The sequence below is a fragment of the Ictidomys tridecemlineatus genome, chromosome 2, assembly GCF_052094955.1.
Source record: "Ictidomys tridecemlineatus isolate mIctTri1 chromosome 2, mIctTri1.hap1, whole genome shotgun sequence".
In the NCBI taxonomy this organism is placed as follows: domain Eukaryota; kingdom Metazoa; phylum Chordata; class Mammalia; order Rodentia; family Sciuridae; genus Ictidomys; species Ictidomys tridecemlineatus.
The window spans coordinates 66600731-66625973 of NC_135478.1; the positions used below are offsets into that span (position 1 = coordinate 66600731).

Genomic DNA, 25243 nt, shown 5'->3' on the forward strand with positions numbered 1-25243 from the left:
GCCGCCGCCTCGCTGTGGCGGCTGCTTCCTTGCCGCGAGGTAAGGAAGAGGGAGGGTCGGGGTCGTCGTGGGGGTCAGCGTGGGGGTCAGCGTGGGGGTGGCAGCCAGGGGGCGGGGGGTGGGGGGCGACTTCAGCTGCCTCGCGTTCCTGCCGCCACTGCCTCGGTCCTGCCGCCGCCGCCTCGCGGTGGCGGCTGCTTCCTTGCTGCAAGGTAAGGAAGAGGGAGAGTCGGGGTCGTCGTGGGGGTCAGCGTGGGGGTCGGCGTGGGGGTCAGCGTGGGGCTGGCAGCCAGGGGGGCGGGGGGCGACTTCAGCGGCCTCGCGTTCCTGCCACCGCTGCCTCGGTCCTGCTGCCGCCGCCTCGTTCTGGGTCCTTTCGCCGCCTCGCTGTGGCGGCTGCTTCCTTGCCGCGAGGTAAGGAAGAGGGAGGGTCAGGGTCGGCGTGGGGGTCAGCGTGGGGGTCGGCGTGGGGGTCAGCGTGGGGGTGGCAGCCAGGTGGGCGGGGGGCGACTTCAGCGGCCTCGCGTTCCTGCCGCCGCTGCCTCGGTCCTGCCGCCGCCGCCTCGTTCTGGGTCCTGCCGCCGCCGCCTCGTTCTGGGTCCTGCCGCCGCGTCGCTGTGGCAGCTGCTTCCTTGCCGCGAGGTAAGGAAGAGGGAGGGTCGGGGTCAGCGTGGGGGTCAGCGTGGGGGTCAGCGTGGGGCTGGCAGCCAGGGGGGCGGGGGGCGACTTCAGCGGCCTCGCGTTCCTGCCGCCGCTGCCTCGGTCCTGCCGCCGCTGCCTCGGTCCTGCCGCCGCCGCCTCGTTCTGGGTCCTGCAGCCGCCTCGCTGTGGCGGCTGCTTACTTGCCACGAGGTAAGGAAGAGGGAGGGTCGGGGTCGGCGTGGGGGTCAGCGTGGTGGTCGGCGTGGGGGTCAGCGTGGGTGTGGCAGCCAGGGGGGCGGGGGGCGACTTCAGCGGCCTCGCGTTCCTGCCGCCGCTGCCTCGGTCCTGCAGCCGCCGCCTCGTTCTGGGTCCTGCCGCCGCCTCGCTGTGGCGGCTGCTTCCTTGCCGCGAGGTAAGGGAGAGGGAGGGTCGGGGTCGGTGTGGGGGTCAGCGTGGGGGTCGGCGTGGGGGTCAGCGTGGGTGTGGCAGCCAGGGGGGCGGGGGGCGACTTCAGCGGCCTCGCTTTCCTGCCGCCGCCGCCTCGGTCCTGCCGCCGCCTCGGTCGTCGCCCCCGCCTCGGTCCTGCCGCCGCTGCCTCGCCGCCGCCTTGCTGTGGCAGCTGCTTCTTTCTTGCCGCGGGGAAAGGAAGAGGGAGGGTGGGGGTTGGCGAGGGAGTCAGCGTGGGGGTGGCAGCCAGGGGGGCGAGGGGCGACTTCAGCGGCCTCGCCTTGCTGCCGCCGCATCGTTCCCGCCGCCGCCTCGTTCTCGGTCCTGCTGCCGCCGCCTCGTTCTTGGTCCTGCCGCTGCCGCCTTGGTCGGCTTTGGGGGCAGCTAGGGTTGTGGTAGCGGCGGCGGCAGCTTTATTCCCGCCGGGAAGTAGGGCAGTGGGGATGGTGTCCGCGTGGGCTTCAGCCGAGGGGGTGGCAGAGGCAGCTTCATTCCCACTGCAGGTAAGGCGGTGGGGCTGGGGTCCACGTGGGGGGCAGTAGGGGCGGCGGCAGCTTCCTTCAGGCGGCAAGGTAGGGCAGCGAGGCTGGGGTCCTTGGGCGTGGGCAGTTAGGGCGGTGGTGGCGGCAGCTTCGTTCCCGCCGGGAAGTAGGGCAGCGGGGATGGTGTCCCCGTGGGCTTTGGCTGGGGCGGTGGCGGCGGCAGCTTCATTCCCGCTGCGAGGTAAGGCGGGGGGCCTGGGTTCCATGTCGGTGGCAGTAGGGGCGGCGGCAGCTTCCCTCAGGCGGCAAGGTAGGACGGCGGGGCTGGGGTCCTGGGGCGTGGGCAGTTAGGGGGGCGACAGCTAGGTTCACGCCAGGCGTCCACGCCGGTGTCCCCGAGCTGCGGGGCCTTTTGGCTGCTCCTATTACTTGGCGGCTGGGGCGGCGAGCTGTCCGTGGGCGGCCTTTCCCACAAAGGGCCGCGGAGCTGCGTGGACACTGGCAGCAGCAGCTGCGACTCGCCTAGGAGGGCGCTGACATTTGTTGCAGTTCTTGGGGCTTTGTTGTTTTTCCTTGGGCTTTTACCCTTCTTTTCATTAATTTTGGATAAAATGTTCCCCGTGATGTAAATATTGAGCAAGGAACCTTGGTGACGTGGGGAGCTTTGCAGAAAGTGCAGTTGGATTCTGCTTTTCCCATGGTGGCGGCTGGATGAATCTTCACTGCTGGCTGTGGAAAAGGCTAGGGAAGATTGTTAGTTGAGTTTTAAATTTCCCAGTGTTGTGTTTAAAGGTTTTACGTGCATAGAAGAGGAATGTGCACCTTAAATAAGCATATGAGTGGTTAACAGGGAATGTTTTCCTCTGGGAAAGGGAATTTGGTAGCTCTGACCCATGTCAGTCTGTGAATATTTAGACGTGTAGTGACTTTTTAACATTTTTCATAACAGTCTGTTATTTACAGTTATGTTGTTAATACTCCTTGCCTTAAGTTCCCCGGCAAATCTTTTTCATGCCTTCTGAGAAAGTAGACAATTCATAGATTATCCAAGGAATGGGAAAAAAAATGTGAGTGGGTGATTTCGGACAATCCGTGAGAGCTGGCATTGTAAGATTCATCCTATCCCCAGTAACATTTTCATACAATAAATGTGAACACTTTTGAAGCCTTTTTATAGAGATACAATCTGAGAATGATATTAAGATAAGGAAAAGCTGTTGATTGATTTCTTAGATTAACATTTCTTCCCTCTTCTCTTTCCTCTTTAAAAAAGTTTTCCAAGTGATAATTCATCAAATGGCCAATGATAAGCAAATGTCCGATGATGACAGCCCCAGCACCAGCAGTGGCAGTTCAGATTCCGACCAGCAAGACCCTGGTGCTCCAGAGCCTGAAGATCATGAAGAAAGAACCTTCTGCCACCCAGTGGAAGAAGAGCACCAAACTCTCTAGCAAAACCACTGCTAAGTTATCCACTAGTGCTAAAAGGTAACATTGTCAGGTTGTCTTTCAAGCAATTGGATGTTTTTATTTTTACATCAAGAACAATACTCCAGAAATACTTCATGAACAATTTTATTTGTACCTGAATGAATTGTCATCCTTTAGGGAGCATGAAAACGTCCTCACTAAAATTATGCTTCTAAGCAAACTTATTCTGTACTTTGGTAATTTCAGCAAGAGTCCTAGAGACTGAATTCTCATCCTGAGAGTTTAAGGAGTTGGCAAGGAAAATTTGTGAAACTGAGTTAGATGGTACATTGGGGATGTTTCCTTTTGTGAGTTATACTCTTGAGTGAAATTAGCTCGTGTCCACGTGGGTGTCAGTCCAGGCATCTGTGGTGGCAACTTCATAAAAGGAAATATGTCACTTTTCATGAAAGGAAATGATCAAAAAAGTTTATATTTGCTAAAAATGTTGAATGTCAGGCCTTGGCTTTTTTTGAAAGCAGATTTTAAATTTGCTTAGTTTTACAAACAAGTCTTTAAATCCTGCATAGTAGGTATAATTTTTTTGTAGTTATAGTTATCCCTCTTTGTTCTTGTGAGAACAAATAAAATGGAAAAGTAGCCATTAACAATCTCAAGTGTCACTTTGCTGTTAAAACTTCGCACATCTTTAAAACTCCTGGATGTTCTTGACATAGTAGTGAAAATCAATAGCAGGAAAAAACATTTTGTTATAAGTGAAAGATTATTTGTTTCCTGCTGACTTTTATTTTTTATGATGGTAAAAAAAAATCCATCAATGGGACTCCATCAGTGATAGTGGTTGTATTGAGTAGAACTCTTGTATCAAACATAAAGTGTACCTGTAGCATTACCTAATGTTGATGTTTTGTGGTTTTTCATTGATCACAACTAAAAGAAAAAGGAAATATAAAAACTGATCAATTATTGCATTTTATGGTGATTCATGTTCTTATTTTTCTATACATTTTCACAGTCATTGCACCATTAATCAAACACTAATGAACTTGAGAATATTATATTGAATAGCAGCAGTCTTTGAAACAATTTAAAATTCTTCTCAGTGTGTTGTAATCTTGTGGAGAGAACATTAAACAACTTTTCAAAACATTTTAAATTTCAAGAAAATCAGAGAAATGCTTTTTTTCCACTTACCTTAAGGCCCTCTTTCCTCCAAGAATATGAAATTTAAATTTACATGCTGTACCTAAGATCAGAGAAAATAAATGGTTAAGTAAGATTGCTAAAATAGTCCGTGGAAGTTTTTCATTGGTAAAGGTATTTGTAAATTTTAAACTTTTTTTAAACAGATAAAATATTGACAAAACTATTAATGTGTCTTGCAATAGCTTTCTAATTTTTACCACAGTAAAAGTGGATTGAAGTCATTGTCAAAAATATTCTAGTGCTTTTCCTCCTTCCGTTTTGTCTCATTTGCATATAAGCTTGAAAAGAGAATTTCTTTGGTAAAAAGAGTTTTAAAATAGATTTTATATCCTTTTGTTGAGTAGTAGTGGAGGACTTTCTCAAATCAGGTGTAAATGACTTACCTATTTACAGTAGCAAGTGAGAAAAAAGCTGCAATTTTCTGTTAAGGAGTTTGGGTTATGCCTCTGAGAACAAAGAGGAAGCAGCCATGTTAGGATTACTGAAGGCAAAACCAGCCTTGCAGTTACCTGCATGATGGTAGAGGGCATTCTGATTTTCTGGTTATTCTGTAGACTGTCTGAAATCCTTTTTGTCTGTTCCCATTTCACTAATAGAATTCAGAAGGAACTAGCTGAAATAACCCTTAACCCTCTCCTAACTGCAGGTAAGAAACAAATTTTGTTATTTTGATTTCTAAATTGTGGAACGATATCAGGAGATGAATGTATTATCCTTGTATGTATTTGCAGCAGAAGAGGCTAGCTAGCTATGTTTGCTTCCTTAAAGCTTTGCAAGTGCTTTAAACAAAAATTGCCTAGGTGAATTAAATTAAATTAGGGGAAAAATACTCTTGAGCATGTATCATATATTCTGTACTTATGAATATACTGATCTTGTGCTTCTTGCTGAGAATTGTTTGACTGGTGTTGATTTTTCTGTTGTTTTTCTGTGGAATACATTTATTCACAAGTATTTTGTAGAAACCTGTAAGATTTTAAGTTTTAAAGTTAGTGCTTGTGTGCAATCTGAACTGATTTTCCAAATTTATAAATTGTTGAATATGGTGTTACAAAATGTAAAAGCATTAAACAGGAGTATAGTTGTTTTTGTTTGATTTATTCAGTAACTTGCCTAAAGGACAAATTTTAGGTGCTAAGCTATGGTTGTAGTTGTTATTTTCTAGAAAACACATTGTTGGAATTATTTACATTTTAAACAAATATCCTAATGACTTGGGAAAATTCTTAGCAGTAAATTAATTGGAATTGTGAGAAGAATCAAATTCAGTGAAACTCAGAATTTAAGATTGGTTGACAAATTGTATTAAAAGTAGCTGGTTGACTTTTTTTCATTTGTGTCTTATATAGTGTTCTGTTTATTTTTGAATGATGACTGTATGGTTGACAAAATTTATCAAATTTAGAGAGCAATATTATAAATAAATTGCATAGAAGTATGTGCTCAAGAATGAGACGGGAAGGGATGCTAGAATTAAGGCAGTGTTATGATTTGATATAAAAATATTTTGGTGTTTAACCTGTGTTTTTGCTACAAATTGTGTTTGCTCATGTTGATCAGCACCATCTCCGAAGTCTACTTGAGACATAATAAAGAAAAATCCATTTGCTACTTATTATGTGTGTTAACCAGATTCCCAGATAAGGGGGATCTGATCCTGATTTATCCAGTGAATTAACAGTTTTGCTTATATTTGTAGTCACAGTCATTTCAGTTTAAAAAGGAGACAGGAATGTGAACTAATTATAAACAGAGTGGTATGTCAGATCTCAAAATATTACTTAAAAAGTATACTGCTCAATAGTGTAGCCACTAGCCACATTCTGACTATGGACCAGGTTGTTGTGGTTAGTTGAAAATGTGATATGCTGTAAGTGTGAAATGCATACTGGATTTTGAAAACTTAATTTTGTAATAAATATCTTTAAAATATTTGTAAAAGAATAAATATTTTAAAGATATTTATTACATCTTGAAATAATATTTGGCATGTTTAGTAAGTGTTTTAAAAATTGTATTTTTATCATTTTAGCATAGTTATTAGAAAATCCAAAATTACATGTGTAACTTGTATTATAATTTTGTTGAACAGTATTGCTTTAGAGAAGAAGTAAATCAGTATTTCTTTTAGCCTTCTAAATGGTGTGTCAAATCTGTACCATTTAGGAGGTCAAGTTAAATTTGCTCTGTGGAAGAATCACTTAACTTTCAGAATATATTCTCATAATTTCTGTTGATTTTCTGCAAATGGCTTAAACCAGTGTATGAATTTACATCTAGAGAACATAGTAGACATATTGAATACTTTCAGAGCAGTAATGTACTGGTACATTTGGTAAAGGAATGTACTTTAAGTGTTTAACCCAGGACTGTTTCCACAAGGTCACAGGATTATTTTAGATAAAGTAAAATAATCTAAAATAATAATAATATTTCTGTGAAATAGAAAGTAACTTTCACTTATCACATATTTTTTTTCTCTTTATATACCAGATTTCATTTAGGTTCATGAAATAATGCTTAACATTAGTGATTTAACTAGTGAAGCAGTAAAACTTTGGGCTTGCTTGTGCACAGTAACATGGAATACTTATATCTATTTTCTTTTGTCACAGTCTTTGGTGACTGTTGGCTATTGAAAAGGACATCTTTTAACTTCTCTAGTTCTTTAATATCTGAGTTTCTTTGTGGCTGTGTAAGTGATTCAGGAAAAAAAAAACAAATGTAAAATACAAGTTTCTTAGGAAATTAGAAGTTGTTTCTTACTACTTTGGGGAGAGACTTTTTTCCATACACCTCATATGTAAAATAATGCAGATGCTTTTGTGTGTCTTTGGATTTTTCTGGGTAGAAGGTTAGTTCTTGTAATTTTGATAGAAAAGCCTACATTTGTATTGTGTTTTTGCTTTCATGCCAGAAAATGCAATAGATTGTGGTATTATATTTCTTTTAACTCATAGCTGCATGAATGAGAATTTTAGCTTTATGGTAATTGTATTATTTAGATTTGTTAATTTATGTTGTAATTAAAATGGGATTCCACAATCATAAGTATATTTAGAATTTGTGTGTTAATATTGCATGAGACCTTTGAAACCTTATGCTTGCTACTTCCAGGTGCAATTATTTAATTATGGATTTTGGTAAGGGGTGTGTGTGTGTGTGTGTATGTGTGTGTGTGTGTGTGTGAACTTGTCAAAGTATGTGGCAGTTAATTATCCCCCAGGGAAGAAATGTTAAGTGTATCTGGGTACATTCAGGAAAATGTTGAATGAGATATAGGAAAACCAGAATTACTTGTACTAGGGAGATTTGTCTTAAATCCCATCTTTTGTTTTAATTAATAAGTTATTCTTTAGTTACATAATTAGGTCTAATATACACATCCAGGACGGCCTTTGGAAGATATCATTGTCAAATTAAATGCATGACTTTAAAAGTGTTTGATTATATGTCAATAGGAATACTTCTTTTTCTTTTAGTAAAAAAGGTTGATAAAGATTTAATTTCTAATGATTTGATGGTATTTTAGGTTTTAAGTATTGAAGGCCTGTGGGCCAATGCATTTTAAACACAGGGAAATAATATATGTTTTTTGGTTTACTTTTATACTTTTTACATTCTATATTTTAGATTACGGTATTTTAGATTACGGTATAAAAATCAATTCACCAGTGAGCGTGAAGGGAAATTATTATGAACATCCCTTTGTTTTACAGAAAGTTATGGACGAGAGTTGTTTAGTAATGTGTTGACATTTACGTTCTATTTATCAAAGATGTGCTTCCTTTTCCACTTAGAGTCAGCACTTGTGTAAACAGCAAAAGTTTGGAAAGGTGCTGGATTTCTAAGTTAACCTTGAATTTCTTTTCCTGTATAGAGGGTACAAACATGTACTCCTAAATATTAATGGGTTTGGACTGAATCTATGTTAAAGAAGATATTTAAGAGTAATTGTAAATCGTTTTTGGATGAAGGGAAAGCCTTATGGGGGGTAGATATTACAGTTTCAAGTTTATATTAATCATATGTTGACTATCAAAACCTGAAATTAGCTACTATAATACTTGTAAATATTATAATACTTGCAAATTTTGTTAACTTCCCTTTTTTTAAAGAGAGAGAGAGAGAGAGAGAGAGAGAGAGAGAGAGAGAATTTTTTAATATTTATTTTTTAGTTATCGGCGGACACAACATCTTTGTTTGTATGTGGTGCTGAGGATCGAACCTAGGCCGCTCGCATGCCAGGCGAGCGCACTACCACTTGAGCCACATCCCCAGCCCTTAACTTTTGTTTTTAAAAGAAAGAAAAAGAAGTAGCATAAGTTCTAAATAAGAAGTTGGCAATTTGCACCTAAGAATAATTTTCTGAGGATAAACTTTGTTTCTGATGGTTGCCATATCTCTATTGTCCAGTGTAGATTAGAACTTTGCTAATTAAAGGGTGATCTTCAGACTAGCAACATCTGTATCACAGGTGTGATTGTTAAAAATCAGAATGTTGTTTTCCCCTAACCAGAAGTACTGAGTTCGAATCTGAATTTAATAAGATTGCTAACTGAATTGTGTGTCTATTGAGGTTGGAAAAATCCTGCTACTGAAGCAAGACTGTTCAGATCCATGCTGTGCCACTATTGGCATGCCACTTTATATAAGTTATGGGATATTTTTGTTCTTCAGTTTTCCAAGTTGTAAAATGAAGATTAAGTTGATCTCCCCATTGTATAATTGTTGTGATGATGAAATGAATTTGTTGAAAGTTTTGTTTACCATATAAATTGGATTCCTAAAGTGGATATAGCATGATAAAAGTAGGTGAGACAGTTTAGCAGCATGTCCTCACTCTTGCTGGTGTTTGCTCCAGTGCATCCACATCCTACTTATTGGAATAATTGCATCTTAATTCATCATCTAATTATTGAGTACATATCAAGCAGTTTGTTTTTAATGTGAATAAAAGCAGGTTTTTTTAAAACTTGAGTTGAAACAGAAAATTAGCCTAAAAGTGTTGATCATAGATGAACAAATACTCAATCCCTTCCAAAAAAATACGTGTAAACTTAATGATACTTAAAAAGAATGCCTTGGGATTGGGGCTGAAGCTACTGGCAGAATGCTTGCCTAACGTGTGAGGCACTGGGTTTGATCCTGAGCACCATATAAAAAAAAACATAAAATATATGCATTCTGTTTATCTACAACTACAAAAAGTATTTTAAAAAATATTTATAAGAATACTATGACTATGACTGCCCAGTAAAGTATAATAAATTTTTTTAGATAGTTGTATTAGTTACTATTTTCCCCTCTTTAAATATCCCATTTTAAGAGTTTGTGATTTTATTCAGAATGCAGTAATTTCAATATTTGTAAAATTTACACTCATAATAGTATAGTTTACCAATTACTTCAACATAATGTAGTGTAATTCCAGGCAAAACAGTGAGTTGGAATTCGAAAAAAAATATTAAATAACTCATATTCTTTACTTTTTTCATAATTGTGATATTTAATATTATTCACTTAAAGATTATTTAGCTATCATTTCTATTTGCTTATAGGAAGTAGTTGATAATTACAGTAATTCTAATTGTGTCTCCCATATATGCCAGTGGAGCAGAAGGACTCAGTTACCATTGAATGACTCAAAACATTTATCCAAAGGAGTGATTGATTGAAAATAATATCTCCCCCATATAAGGTCACATTTTTATTAGCTGTCTATTATGTTCAGTGACGATAATGTAAGGAGAAAGTGGGTGAAAACCTTGTGTACTTTTTAAAAACCTAAATGGTTACTTCATAGCAACATGAAGCAAATTGTTAATTTTCTTTCTGCAAGTAAATGATTGGTACCTTATTCTCTCCTTGAATGTGTTGCTGTAACAGAAGGTAGATTATGTTTAATTATGAGGAAAATCAACAAGTCTTGCTTAGGGTACAAGAGCATTCAGATTGAGAAAACTGAATGGGAAAACTTTATCTTTCATTCTCCTCTTTTCTACAAATATGATATAACAAAACCACTTGTAGATCTATTATATCTACAGGCATATAAAGTGATGATTTTTTTCTTTCCATATTTCTTTAGACAGTAATTATATTTAGGAGGGGCTGGGCTTGTGGCTCAGTGATACAGTGTTTGCTTAGATAGTTCAATCCTAATCCTGCGTTCAATCCTAAACACCACATAAAAATAAATAACTAAAATAAAGGTATGTGTCCAACTACAACTAAAAGTTAAATTAAAAAAAAAGAATTCTGTTTGGGCATTTCATTAGAATTTAAAAGATGAAATATCTTTAAACATTTAATGTTTCTTTTGCATCTGGATCACGGAAGTTTTTGCCTCTTCCCCCATATTCATAGCCTAGGAGATAGTTGACAATACCTGGAGACATTTTGCTTTTCAAAACTTGGGGATAAAAGCTCTAGTATACAACAAAGAATTGTCTCCCTTCAGGAGATCTTAATGAAATAAAACTTATATATGTTTCTGTTATGTTTTACTAAGAATATTGAAGTAACTTGTGACTACAGAATGGGAGTCACCTTTGTATTGTCTTAGTGATGAAAATAAAAACCAAATGAAGAGTATGGCTTTCTCACCAGTGTATGATTTAGTGTCAAAATCTAATATAATGTAATCATAACTTTCTGCAATCATAGAAAGTAATGTAATTGCCTCTTCGGAAAAATGTGAGAAGAGATTATCAATATAAAATTTGGAGAAATGGTAAGAATAAGGGAAGCATCTGGAAGAGATGGGAAGGATCAGTGTCTAACCACAAATTCTGCACACCTCTAGTTCTCCCACCTCCTACCACATATCAGGCTTTCTAAAACTTTACTTTTTATTTTTTGCCTTAGATAACTTAGCTAAAAATTATTCCAAAATTATGTAAAATAAATGTAATTTTCCATTATTAAACTTTTGTTTTCCATAACACATTAAAAGGAAAATTAAATAATAAAAACAGACATAATAAATTCTTGTTTGATATAATCATTTAAATATCTTTTTTAGACAGCAGTAATTCAAACAAAAAATACTTCCCTTACTTAAAATGTAACATTTTATATTAATGAATAAGGAGGCTAAAACACTAAAATTGTCCGACTCAGTAAATCCTTCAAATATTTCATCTATAGAGGCACAGCAAACACTTAGTGTAAATTATAAAAGGTTTTTTAAAATATATAAATTCCAGGTCAAAATATATCAAATCAAACATATATCAACTTTACTTCTCAATTTACTTCTCTATGTAATCATATTTTGTTGACTCTAAATAACATCGTCTGGTAACTGATAATGACAGTAAAATTTGTATCATCTCTGCTAAAATATAGTAAACTCTACTCTGAGCCCCTCATTCATAGGTCTTACATCTGTTATCCCATCGTCAGCAATAAAGCCAATGAGATTATTTTAAAATGTAAATGTCCCCATGTTATTCTTGTCTTTACTTATTAAAGGACCAAGCAATGTACTCTCTAATTTCTCTTTTGCCTATTTTCCCTTTGTTATAGAATTATATTGTGCATTTCAATCAAATTAAAGTCTTTCAGTTCCCTTAACTGTCTAATATATTTGTAGTTAGGCAGATGATGATGCACCTCCTGAAATCCTATTTTCTTTTCACAGACCTCTCAGTCTCACTCTGCTCCATCTGGAAATATCCAACTCCTCTTTGGGATCCTTATAAAACTCTCCCTTTTGTGAACATACACTTTATACAGTCTCCTTGATGACTTGCTGCTTCCCATCAGTTCTATTTTGGAAACGTTTTCAAAACTGCATTTATTACCTCATATCACAGTTATTCATTCACATCACTATTTCCATTTGCTGACTATGAAAGAAAACCTTTCTGGTTTTGGCATCTGCCTTGGCAGCAGCAGTCAGAGAAGACAGCCTGGAAGACCTCCTCTTGGGCTTCTTCTTAGCCTCACATTCTTCAGAGCTGACCTTCCTTTGGAGCTTCCTGGCTGAGAGCACAAGGCTCATGCAGGTGCTGCAGGCAGTGGCTCTCGGGAACCTTCTGAAACTGTGCTGCCTGGCCACTGCTGCTGTTCCCACCACATGAGTTTCTGTGACACACCAAGTATTCAATTATTTTAAAACAGTTTTTACCATAATTGAGACATAACTATAGGCAATTTTAAATCTCTAAATTTTGTGATTTTAGCTACAACAAACGAAATAAAAATCAAATCCTTACTATTATGTTTTGTTTATTCTGCTTTCTGAATGAGTTCTCATTTTGTCATTATTGCCAGTGCTTACAACCCTCCTTTCTCTTATCTCTAGCCTAGAGAACAGTGACCTGCCCCTAGTTGCTCTTCCTGTCATGAGCCTCTCTCAAGTGTGCCATTCTCCCCTCTCACAAGCATTAGTTTCTAAAATAAACATTTAACCATGCCATACCCACAAAAGTAAGAAAATATTCTATTATTTATGTAATAAACTCAATATTTATTCATATGTCCCCCAGCTCTTCCAAGCATGATCACAAATAGTCTTCCAAATTCCCTGTAGGAACAAACTCAGCCCCACTAATACTTGTTCACATAATTCCTTCGCTTCACACAATTCCTACCTCTTCTGATCTTTATTGCTTCTCTGTCTCTATTTATGCTTAACATTTGCCAACATATCCTCCATTGCCTCTCGCTCTTTAAGTTCCACATTGAATTCTCTTTTTTTCATGCCCCAAAGAATTTCTGCTGCACCATCATTACTTTCCCATCCTAATAGAAGTGAGAGCTCATTAATCTAATTTTCATATACTTTTTCAAAAGCTTTAATCATAACATTAAGTGTGCTTGGTCTCAGTTTTTACAAATAGATATCTTCTCCATTATGATGCAAATTCTTTCAGGATTGGTATTATATTGTATCATTTTTTATATCATCAACATCTAGTATATAAAAGGAAGAATGAAAGAATAATCTAAATATATCTAAAGTTTCTAGTTACTGTGTATTATATTCAATATTCAGAGCTATAATATTAATTCTATATTTTGTGACAAGGAACTTCTTACAATAATTCTACAGTGCAGGTGGACATAAACTTTAAAGCCCAAATGAAAGACCCACACCACTTACTTTCCCCAGTAATAAATGCTACTTTTGGATTATGCTAATAAAATCTAACCTTCCATTAGATAGATGATTTCTGAATATTCTTGAATAAATTACCTCTTAAACAGAATAAAATTAGAATGGCATTCACTTTTTTAATTAGCATTTTTTAAGATAGGCAGAGATACAATTTACATACTTAAATACGCCCATCTATTATACATATATATTATATATACATCTATTTTTGTCAGACCTACTATTTCTCTATCCTCTAATAGATAATGAAACAAAGGTACTTGAGTTTCTCAAGTGTAAAATAATGCTTCTGTGGAGGTGGGGAGTAGTTTTTAATTGTCTGCTATTACCTATGGAATAAATTTAAAAGAAGAGTTAAGTTTGATCACTTAGAAATGCTTGGTTTTAATGCTTATAAAAATTGAACTTACACATATTCTGAAAAACACATTTTCTAAATCAAACTTAAGCTCATTTCACTTTCTCTCTTTAATATGTAATCAATACAAAAGCTTTTATCTCTTCCACTCTAAAAATGAGTATGTTATTGTGGATAAGTGAATGAAACAGCAAAATATAAAAATAAAATATTTTGTGTCACAAGTCTTTTATGAGGAATAACATTTGTTTGATTTTTATTTTTTGAAAGCTAAATATGTAAATGCTAATTCTTTAAAAATTGGAATGGAACTTAATGATGTCTATTACCAGTATCCTTTTTTTCACTGTGTCACAAAGGGTAAATTGGGCCCATCAGGCCAAGAAACTACTCCAAAATATTACACAGGAGAACTTAAAAAAATCTAAGGGAAATTGGACAAATCAATTTTTGATTTGCAAAATCAAGCAGCATGATACAAAAATTTGAGATCTATCTGTGTAAGTCAGTAGGATGATTTTATTCAAAGAGAAAAAGTCTCCACTATCTCTCAGATTGGCAAAATCAGTTTCCTTTGTTATAAAATTGCTTAAAATTCCAAAAGGTAACATTTGATATGTCAGTGACTTGTTCAAATGGCTATCCCCTACCTTACCTAAGCCAATTAACATCACTAGAAATTTTGTTCATATTGATTTGCCTTTCTTAAAGTATAAGCAGGAAAAATTCCTCACTGTCTCAAAACCTGCTATTTTTTCTCAATTATTTTGTGACTTACTGGCTATTAAGTAGATGGAATAATATTTAATGCTCACACAACTGGGGCATCTGAAAATGAAGGGAAGTCCATCTTCCTTAACCACTCTGTCCTGGGGGATGACTCCAGGTTCCAGTGCCAAAACAAATCAGGAGAAAAACTTTGTCTCAGAAGTATTTTATTGTGTGTTAAAATGGCAAAAATAACAAACTGAGGTGGGTGTTTGTTTTTTGGAATCCAACTCAATTATAAAATGTACTAAATTAATTTTCCAAAATAGTCTAATAAGCTCTCTCAGAATTTACAGTGATGCAGTGGTTATTTGCATTTTCCTGATTATATTCTATTTTTTCCTCAGAGGGGGACCTATGCCCAAAGGGAACAAGTCCTATCAATTGAGTGTCATAGCAATCATGCAGAAGCTTCAGCATATCAAAATGTCAGAAATCAGACAACAGAGATAGAAGATGAACGTTTAAATAATAGAAAACTCTGCAGTAGCGCTGAAGTTTGGTATAGAAAGAAAAAGGGAGGTGAGAAGAAACTAAAGAGTTAATGAGGAAATAATTTATGAAGAATTTTATAATGCCTTCCATCCCTTGTACTAAGTAATTGAAGTTTCAAGTATAAAATACAGGCTCTTTTTACATTTTGGACAGACTGGCTCTGCTATAGTGTGGAAATTTGTCTTGGATGGGAGCCAGAGCAACAGAGAGAGATCATTCATTCATTCTGTTGTTTCAGGTATCTACTTACCAGTTAATGATGTCTTGATCTCAGGCAGTTTCTGGACCTCAGCATTATGATGGTTCTGCATTGCAGAATTCTGTGCTGTTGGAGGTTTTGCTGTAAAAATGTAGTAGTTTATCAGTAACCAAGGCCTCTACTCACTAGATGTCAGTAATATTTCCCTCACCTCCAGTATAACAACATCTCAAAATCTTTAGGCATTTTCAGATGTTCTCAGGGGAGTCTCCCACCCCAGAACACTGATTTGTGGTAATAACAAAGAGGATAGAAGAAGGAGAATTGGAGAATATTTAACTTGTTAACAACAAAATGATGATGTATTGAAAGTAACATTTGAGGGAAAGGGGTAAATTGTAGATGCAAAATTTTAAGTGTGTCTGCTTTTGCTTTTTACTGGGAACAGTTATGGTGCTTATATAAGGAGGTGCTGATATCAGACATATGAGCTTAAAGAGTAAATTGAAAAACACACACACACACACAAACACACACACAGGAGAGTCAGGATATTATTATAGTATTCCAACATAAAATTAAGGGAAACTCAACTAAAAATGATAATTAAAGTAGAAGAAACCAAGGCAAACAATTTTCAACCCCTATTCAATCTCTCCAGTTTGAATACCTATGCCCATCATATTAGCTATTTTAGAATATGAAAATACAAAGAAGTAACAGTAGCTATTTTAGAATATGAGAATATAAAGAAGTACCAGATTTTAACATTCAGAGTTCAGAAAATATTTATCTTAGCTACTTATTATTTGGAATGTTCATAAAACACAATGTAATGTCTTTTCGAAGTGTCTGTGATTTTAGGGATATAATATGGAAAATCAAAGACAACAATGTTCTATTACAAAAATGTGTTTCATATTTGATATTAGAATACAACACATTTGTTTTCTAAGTTAGATTCAATAAAGATAAGGAGCTTAAAGTTATCTGGACAGAAGAAGAGAAAGGAATCAGTCATCAGTTAGAATGAAAGAAACCCATGATTGCACTTGAAAGGGTGTTAGCAGAAGCTGTCCAATAAATTCACAGAAGATGCTTCTGCTTTAATAAATTGTTGTGCTATCAGCCAGGCACGGTGGTGCACAACTGTAATCCCAGTGGCTTAGTGGCTCATGAGTTCAAACCCAGCCTCAGCAACAGCAAGGCACTAGGCAACTCAGTGAGACCATCTCTAAATAAGAATACAAAATATGAGGGCTGGGGTTGTGGCTCATAATATAGTGTTTGCCTAGCATGTGTGAGGCACTGTGTTTTATTCTCAGAACCACATATAAATAAATAATAAATAAAGGTCCATCAACAACTAAAAAAATATCTAAAAAATGCAAAATAGAGCTGGGATGTGGCTCAGTAGTCCAGGGCCTCTGAGTTCAATCACTGGTACCAAAACAAACAAAGAAACAAACTGTTGTAGTATCAAATCCATTTGCAGCACTTGAGCTTCACTTTCTCTACTTGTACTGACAGATTCAAGGTTTTGTTTGTCCCAAATCTATAATTTGGTGCCAATTGTCTGTTTATGAGCATGAAAGGGAAATCTCAGCCTTGAAATTTTTTTTTTTATTATTAGTGTTATTATTATTGGCCTGGTAAGAACAACAATAGTGCTTTTATGAACCATAAGAAAATTTAGGGGTTCTAAAACTTTATTCTGAAAAAAAGTAATTTTATAAATATTATTTCATGTTCAAAGTATATTCATATACAGCCTTACATTTTCAAATGACCAAAGAATGAGGAACACTTAAAAATAATGTGTTTCATTATTCACATAGGTGGGAATAAAGTTGTAGCTTAAATTTTAGCATTAGTACTCATTCTCTAATTTTGTGTTATTTCTACCTATTGTCAAACATCTAACAATACTTTAGGAATAGGATGTCAATTTTTTATGTTCATAAAGTTCAGTGTAAAATAAAAAAGAATTATCCTCTTGATTATGGCTAATATTTTCTATATAATCTTATGAATCATTACTACTGGATTAGCATTTTTCAAAACCAGAATCAAACATGTTTATTTCAACTTTATTACCTTTTTTACCTATTATTAGAGTAAATAAATTGGCATAATTTTAAGTTAATAATTTTTTTTCACATAATGGATATGCTAAAATTAAATCCATTCCTTTATATAGACTTGTAGAATCTACACCCAATTTTCAGATGCTATAAACAATGTCACAGTAATCTTCATATATAGTTTATTTATATATATATATATATACATATATATATATATATATATATATATAATACTTGTTATATTTTGGAAGAATATTCATGAGCTAAAAGGTGTTCATATTTTTTAGTATTTTTTAAAATCAGAAAATACATTAATTTGCTCTTTGATTAGTCCAAATGCAGCTTAAACTTTTCCCATTGTCCTCCATCTTTTACAACACAGTTGTTTTCAGCTATTTAATTGTGGAAACAATAAAGACATTACTCTGAAACAACTCTTAGTAGGCAAAAAAATTTAAAAAATGTTATCACTAAGAGATAATCTATAAATCTTTGTGACACTTGGTTTAATTCTCAGCTTCAAACTCAATAAAATTCCAGGCATTTGCATAAGTTGTTAATTATCTAATACAGTAACACTATTCTTCATTTTTCTAATCTAAGGTAATATATTACCTTTGTAATATATGGTGGTAATAAATTTATCTTTTTTCACCATAAGTAGTGGACTTTAAATCCAGTAAATTTGATCATTCTGTTGCGCATTGGTGTTTTTTATTTGGTTTTTTTTTTTTTTTTTTTTTGGTTTTTCATTACATTGACTGATTTGAGTGATTTTCATATTGGTTACTCTTCCTTTTTCCTTTTTTTCTCTCTCCCTTTCAACATATCTAAAACCTGGAATTCTCTTTTCTTTCCTTCAAAGCAATTTTTTCTTTTACAAATATTTTTAGATTTTTTTAAAAAAATATTGCCCATCTCCAAATTCTAAAATGATTTTTCACCTTAAAATTTTTTACATATTAGTTATTATGTATTTCAGCATTTTTTATAAGTTAATGCTGCTTCTGTATTTCTTATTTAGTAAGGTATGTGCCCTGTCTCTTCCTAATTGTACAAGCATTATTTTTTTTCAATTGATAATATCACTTTTTCATGTAAATTTTTACTATTTGATAGATATAATACTAATTTTATCTGCAATTTATGGATTCTTTTTTTGTGAAATCATTTAAAATAATTTTGCAGTCAAATCTCTCATTACCTTTTCTTACATTAGCCTTTTCTACATAAAGCCAGTTCAATGTAAAATTAAAAATTGGCCATTAAATTTTTCGCACAGTTATGATTTTGTATTTAATATTTTAAACAATAATATACTTGATTTTCAGCCTGAGAAGAACTGGGTTAAAATGCCCATTTTCTCCATTAATATTTCAAAACTTGGAAAAGTCAGTGATCTTTGAGCATCTTTAAATGGAGCCTATTAGGAACCATAGGGGTTAAATTAGATAATGTGTGTAAACTCTTAACAGATGTCTTGCTGGTAGTAAATAATAAATGATGTGGAAAGTTATTTATGGCTTTATACATCATGAGGTGTTTTAATTTATTATTTAACAAAGACATATTTATCATAGAAGTTTAGGCTAAATATGTCTTTGGTAAATAATAAATTATTTTTATTAGTTTTGACTTATCTCTTGAAGTTGGGACATTAAAGAGATAAGTCAAAACTTACATGAATATAGACCTGAAAGTAATATGACAGTTTTTCCAATTATAGTTGAAATATAATGAAAAATTAAAAAGTAGTCATGGATACAGGACACATAGAGAAACTTCCTGTTCAGGAACATCACTTTGGTCTTTGGAGATTTATGTCTTCATTCTCTGACTCTTTAAATGGAACAGTATAATAAATAATTAATGTCTTAAGAGTGATTGCAGATCAACAAGCAAAGACAAATACAAAAATGGTAGGGGACACAGTGTTCCTATTCAATATCCTTGAATTAGTTTTAGATTTTAGATTGATTCTAGGCACCCAGGCCTCTTAGACATCATCAGGAACATCTAAATTGCTTTCTCACAACTTCTAAAATGTTGGGGACCACAAATCAAGTAAAGATGGCATCTGGCAGTTTGCCAGGAGGAGTGGTTTGTGAGTCAATGCCACGGAGCCATTAAGATGATAAGGATTCCTTATTGGCTGACTGCTGTATCTAGATAATGCTAATTGAGTCAAGCTGTGTGTAATCAGTTAGGTATATATACCTCTGCTGTTCCGCAATAAAGTGGTGCCTGCTACCTTGAGTACCGGATACCTTGAGTTCCTGCTCAGTTCCCTCTTGAGTTTCTCCTCAATAAAGCAGTTCCCGTTTCAACCTTCAAGTTGCTTAGTTTTGTGATCCATTTTTACTAAATACCAAAAGAGAAAGTGTTATGTTAAGGGCAGTGTGAGTTTAATTTTCTGTATCATTTAAAATTACTTGAGTGCATCCCCAAAGAAAACTAATATATTGATCAGATATAATTAGCTTCAATGTAAATAAAACCTTACCATGGATTGTTTGTGTATACTAGCAAAAGATATATAAGTGAAAATAATCTACGAAAGTTCATAATGCTTATCTAGCACACAAGAAATCTATGGGATAATAACAAGAGACAAAATTTGATGTGTATAAGAAGAAATATATTTTAGTGAAAAAAGTTTGATATTTAATTGTGGCTTTAAAATACTCTTCTATATTAGATTATATAAATACACAAATAGAAATATTGCATCCTGGTCACTCTCCAGAAATCTGCCCATGTCACAGACGGGTGGACGGACAGCACTCTGACTCACCCTGTGCAGGCAAGCAAGGAGCTTCCTGTCCCAGCCACATCAGAGGAAGATACAAGACAAGCACCAGTTCACCTGCCATGGTGTGAGGGAGGATCTAGGGATCAATGCCCAGAGACACATTATTTTTAACAAATGCAACACTCACTTTCTCAGCCACTGGAAGTGGAGCATGGGTCTACAGGGGGGAGTGCCAATCTGACCTATGGCCTCTCACCCACCTACCAGCACCACTCACCAGGTTTGCTAGGAGGTGCAGTCATTGGCTGACTGCACCAGGCATGCTGGCTCACAGTGACTACTGCATCCTTCTGTCAGCACTCAGGGACCCCTCAGTTCCACTGGACCTGGGAGAGACAGGAGGGAGATGGGAGGATTTGAGGATATACTTTAATATGTGTGTATATATAAGTATTTACTTATTATATCTTTATATGTATGTATATATGTATATATTTTACATGTTTATCGTGTATATTTTATGTGTGTATATACATACATGCTTATGAACTTTATACTTCCATGTGTATATTGATACTTAATTGAGAGTAGAGCTTCTATTTATCATCTTTATTTTTTTGAATACTGTTTCTTCCATATTGATAACTCTGGTTTGGAAGCATAGAGGGAATAATTTAATTTTCATGTCTCATAAATGCTCATTTCTTTTGTCCCATAATACATATCAGTCAAAATTGCAGTACTTCCACAGTATGATTACTGGAAGCATTCTGGGGTTTTATTGTTAGTTTTGGTTTTGGTTTTTAGCATATACTCTCTCATTTCTTTTTTTCTTTCTTTTTTATTTTTTGCATTTTCTTTTTCTTTTTTGCCAGTCTTTTTTAAATTGATTTAAAAAATAAATGACAGCAGAATACATTACAATTCTTATGACACATATACAGCACATATTTTCATATCTCTGGTTGTATATAAAGTATGTTGACACCAATTCGTGTCTTCATATATTTACTTTGGATAATGATGTCTATCACATTCCAACATCCTTGCTAGTCCCCTGACCCTTCTTTTTCCTCCCACCCCTCTGCCCTATATAGATTTCATCTATTCCTCCCATGTTTCCCATCCCTACCCCTCTATCAGTTAGCCTTCTTATATCAGAGAGAACATTCAGCATTTGTTGTTTTGGGATTTTCTAACTTCACTTAGCATTATGTTCTCCAACGCCATCCATTTACCTGAAAATGCCATGATTTTATTCTTTTTTATTGAATAGTAAAATTCCATTGTGTATACATGACACATTTCTTTTATCCATTTATCCACTGAAGAGCATCTAGATTGGCTCCATAGTTCAGCTATTGTGAATTGTGCTGCTATAAACATTGTTGTGGCTGTGTCATTGTAGGATGTTGTTTTTAAGTCCTTTGAGTATACACCGAGAAGAGGGATAGCTGGGTCAAATGCTGGCTCCATTCCCAGATTTCCAAGGTATCTCCATACTGCTTTCCAATAGGCTGCACCAATTTTTAGTCCCACCAGTAATGTATGAGTGTGCCCTTTTCCCCTACATCCTCACCAACACTGTTGTTGTTTGTCTTCATAATAGCTACCATTCGGACTGGAGTGAGATGATATCTAAGAGTAGTTTTGATTTGCATTTCTCTAATTGCTAGAGATGTTAATTTTTCAAATATTTGTTAATTGATTCTATATCCTCTTCTAGAAGTGTCTTTTCAGGTCCTTGGTCCATTTGTTGATTGGGTTTTTTTTTATGCTTTTTGAGTTCTTTATATACCCCCGAGATTAGTGCTCTATCTGATGTGTGAGGGGGTAAAAATTTGCTCTCAGTATGTAGGTTCTCTGTTCACCTCACAGATTGTTTCTTTTGCTAAGAAGAAAAATTTAGTTTGATTCCATCCAATTTATTGATTCCTGACTTTAATTATTGTGCTATAGGAATCTTATTAAGGAAGTTGGGCCTTAATACCACACGATGAAGATTAGGCCTTCTTTTTCTTCTATTAGACACAGAGTCTCTGGTTTAATTTCTAGGTCCTTCATTCATTTTGAGTTGACTTTTATGCAAGGCGAGAGGGATTAAGTGATGAATTTTTTTTTTGGTTGTTCACAGCATTACAAAGCTCTTAACTGAAGTGATTAATTGTTCCCCTAAATTTAGATCTTTCAGACTGGGGTTGTGGCTCAGTGGTAGATCCCTTACCTGGCATGTGAGAGACAATGGTTTGAATCCTCAGTACCACATAAAATAAGAAACAAGATCAAGTTATAAAACAATTGAGATCTTTCCTTTGGGCTTTATTGAAAGTAGGGCAGGCTTGGGTGTGGAAAGGACAAATAGGCATTGGCTTAGGAATGACTCGATTATTTTATTTCCTAAGAGTCCTTGCAAAGAGTAAGGACCTGTGTGTGGTTGTTGTCTTCTCTACGTAAAGGCTACAGCTATGAGCGTGTGGACGGTTCTGTGAGAGGCGAAGAGAGACACCTGGCCATCAAGAACTTTGGACAGCAGCACATCTTTGTTTTTCTCCTGAGCACCAGGGCAGGTAGGCCTATGGGTGTTGAGGAAGCAGACAGTCATCCCACCACTGGTACGTTTTCCCCTAATTCTCTTAAAGGAGAGGTTCTTACCAAGGAGTATTGAAAAAGGAGAGAATCAAAACACTTACGTAGCCTAGTACTGGACTTCACGTGTGGAGCTCTTTTCTGTTCAACCTGTGAAGCTGTGATCATGAGAAGGGAGGCTGAAACCTGGGCCTGTTGGAAAGTAATTCTAATCCACTTAGACCACTGACCGGGAACGTCCTGTTTTGTTTTGTTTTTAATTTTGGGGAAAGTTTTATTCACATTCATTCATTCTCCTTCCTAGCCATGAATTTGGAAAATAAGATAATCTATTTTCTAGTTTCCCTTCCTCCAGGAGTACCTCTGAAAGAGTGTTATAAAGTTTAATAAAGATTTGTTGTTTAAAATGTGACTAAAGTGAAACTGACAGCTATTTATAATTATCATGGTATTGTCCATATGACTTAATCATAAATAAATGACACTTGTGGTTTTCCCAGTTGCTTTCACATAGTATTAAATAATTTGAAATCGGTTTGGGGAAATGGAATTTTTCTTACATTCTGAATCAAAAAGCCCTAAATTAATTTTGAATTCATAGTCTGAGTTTCATGATCTTACTTTTTTGATGGTAATCCTGATAGAATAGATATAGTAACACAAACAGGAATTGTGTCCTTGATGATAAAGAAATTAATGTCTTTATGGAACGAAAGGTCATCCTTATGTAGAAAGCACTTAGTAAGTGCTTTGTACTATATGGGTCTATAAAAGAAGTGTTAGATATGACCCTTGAGTATCAGGAGATCATTTCTCTAGTGTGTGTTTTAAAGCCAATAATAAGATACAATCAGATTCCTTTGGTCCAGTCTCTTCCCAGGTCACATACCACATTCAGTCCCATTGTCTCATGATTAGTCTTTGGGGAAGCTCAAAGGATGTGGTCAAAGGCATGGTCAGTGTTGGGAGAGGAATTCCATTTATGTGTTTAAGATTTTTTTTTTTTAGAGGGAGAGAGAGAATTTTTTAATATTTATTTTTTAGTTATCAGCAGATACAACATCGTTGTTTGTATGTGGTGCTGAGGATCGAACCCGGGCCACACGCATGCCAGGCGAGCACACTACCGCTTGAGCCACATCCCCAGCCCCGCGTTTTAAGATTTTTTTTTCATATTTAGAGAGCAAATAATGTTTGAAACATCTAAAATTAGTTAATCTCCTTGGAGGCCTCAGAGTAGATTATCTAGAAGCTGAAGCAGTCCTGGACATTAGCCTTTTCCACGCACTAACTGTCATACTTGCCATCGTGTTGTAGCTATACCTGTGCCGCATTTTCATTTAATGTTTCCTTCCAGCTTTCCACGAGGTTGTTACCACATATTGCCGGCAGATGGCAGCGATAGCTTAGGAATATGTCCCAAACAACTAAATGCAGCTTAAAATATCATCTTTGGTGAAGAAGGGCTGCACTAGCCACTATTAACTCAAGAGAAAGATAATTTTTTTAAAACTTTTTTAGTGATGACAAAGCAACTTTATTATTATTATTTTTTAGAGAGAGAGAGAGAGAGAGAGAGAGAGAGAGAATTATTTATTTTTTTTTAGTTTTCGGCGAGCACAACATCTTTGTTTGTATGTGGTGCTGAGTATCGAACCCGGGTCGCATGCATGCCAGGCAAGCATGCTACCGCTTGAGCCACATCCCCAGCCCAAGAAAGATAATTCTTATGGAACACAAACACATTTTCAAATGAGATGACTGCCTTGATAATTAGCATACAGTGGACAAAAAGGTTCTGGAGCCTGGCACAGTAGTGCATGCCTACAGTTCCAGGTACTCAGGAGGCTGAGGCAGGAGGATGGCTTGAGCCCAGGAGTTCAAGGCCAGCCTGGGCAACACTGTGAGACCCTGTCTCTGTCCCAGGAGTAATGACCTCAGATTCTGGAATATGGGATGGAATCCTGACTGTTTTACCTTCTACTGGTGCAACTTCAAATAAATCCCTTAATCTAGCTGTTTCCATTTCAGCATCTGCAAAATGAGAATAGTGCTAGCAAGGACACAGGGTTGTTGTGAGGGTTAGAAGAGTCAACACATGTAAAGTGCCATGAGCAGTGCTTGACAGTAGTAAAATAGAAGTGTAGCTCTTATTATTGGGTATAACTTAGTCTTTCTCCATATTCAGTCATTAGTATTTCTTTATTCCAACTTTGATTTTATAGGAAGACTTCAATGAGAATGTTCCTGCCTGGCTTGTCTTACATCCAGCCAGGAGTTAGTAGTCCTGTAGAAAGGAACCCTTCATTCAGTTCTTGGAACAAGCCCTTTCAGGCCTGTTTTAGCAATGAGCTCCAGTGACCCTGGCTAGAGTGTGTTCTGTACAGTTTCCACATTTATCAAAGAGAAGCCTGTGGTTTGCTTCTTAGTACTCTAAATTCCTGAACCCAAAGTGCTCTTTTGGCCTTTTCCTGCACCATTGGAGAAAGACCAGAGAGTTGTTGCATTGAGTGTTCTTGTCTTGAACTGATTTTATGACATCTTCTTTGATCAGTGTGGAAACCAGTACAGGAAGACACTCTCAGGTTTTCTCCACTCAGAGGCAGGTATCATCTGCTCTAATCATAGCTAGTGTCAGGTCTTCCTACCTTGTTGAAGCT

At 36.8% G+C, this 25243-nt stretch overlaps 1 protein-coding gene across 7 annotated transcripts in view; it reads left to right on the forward strand.

Annotated features, from left to right (window-relative positions):
* The first annotated feature begins 953 nt into the window (after nucleotides 1-953).
* Nucleotides 954-25243, forward strand: part of LOC144375117 (transport and Golgi organization protein 1 homolog) — a 107792-nt gene continuing 83502 nt past the window's right edge. For 2 of the 7 annotated variants that reach the window (XM_078038669.1, XM_078038672.1), the window contains exons 1-4: nucleotides 1035-1054; nucleotides 2845-3059; nucleotides 4805-4854; nucleotides 22454-22564. In XM_078038669.1, the coding sequence (XP_077894795.1) occupies nucleotides 2875-3059; nucleotides 4805-4854; nucleotides 22454-22564 (346 nt within the window). In that variant the 5' untranslated portion in view covers nucleotides 1035-1054; nucleotides 2845-2874. Of the gene's footprint in view, nucleotides 1055-2844; nucleotides 3060-4804; nucleotides 4855-22453; nucleotides 22565-25243 lie in introns of all 7 variants that reach the window. The other 5 variants (XM_078038670.1, XM_078038673.1, XM_078038671.1 and 2 more) reach the window with 5 other exon arrangements.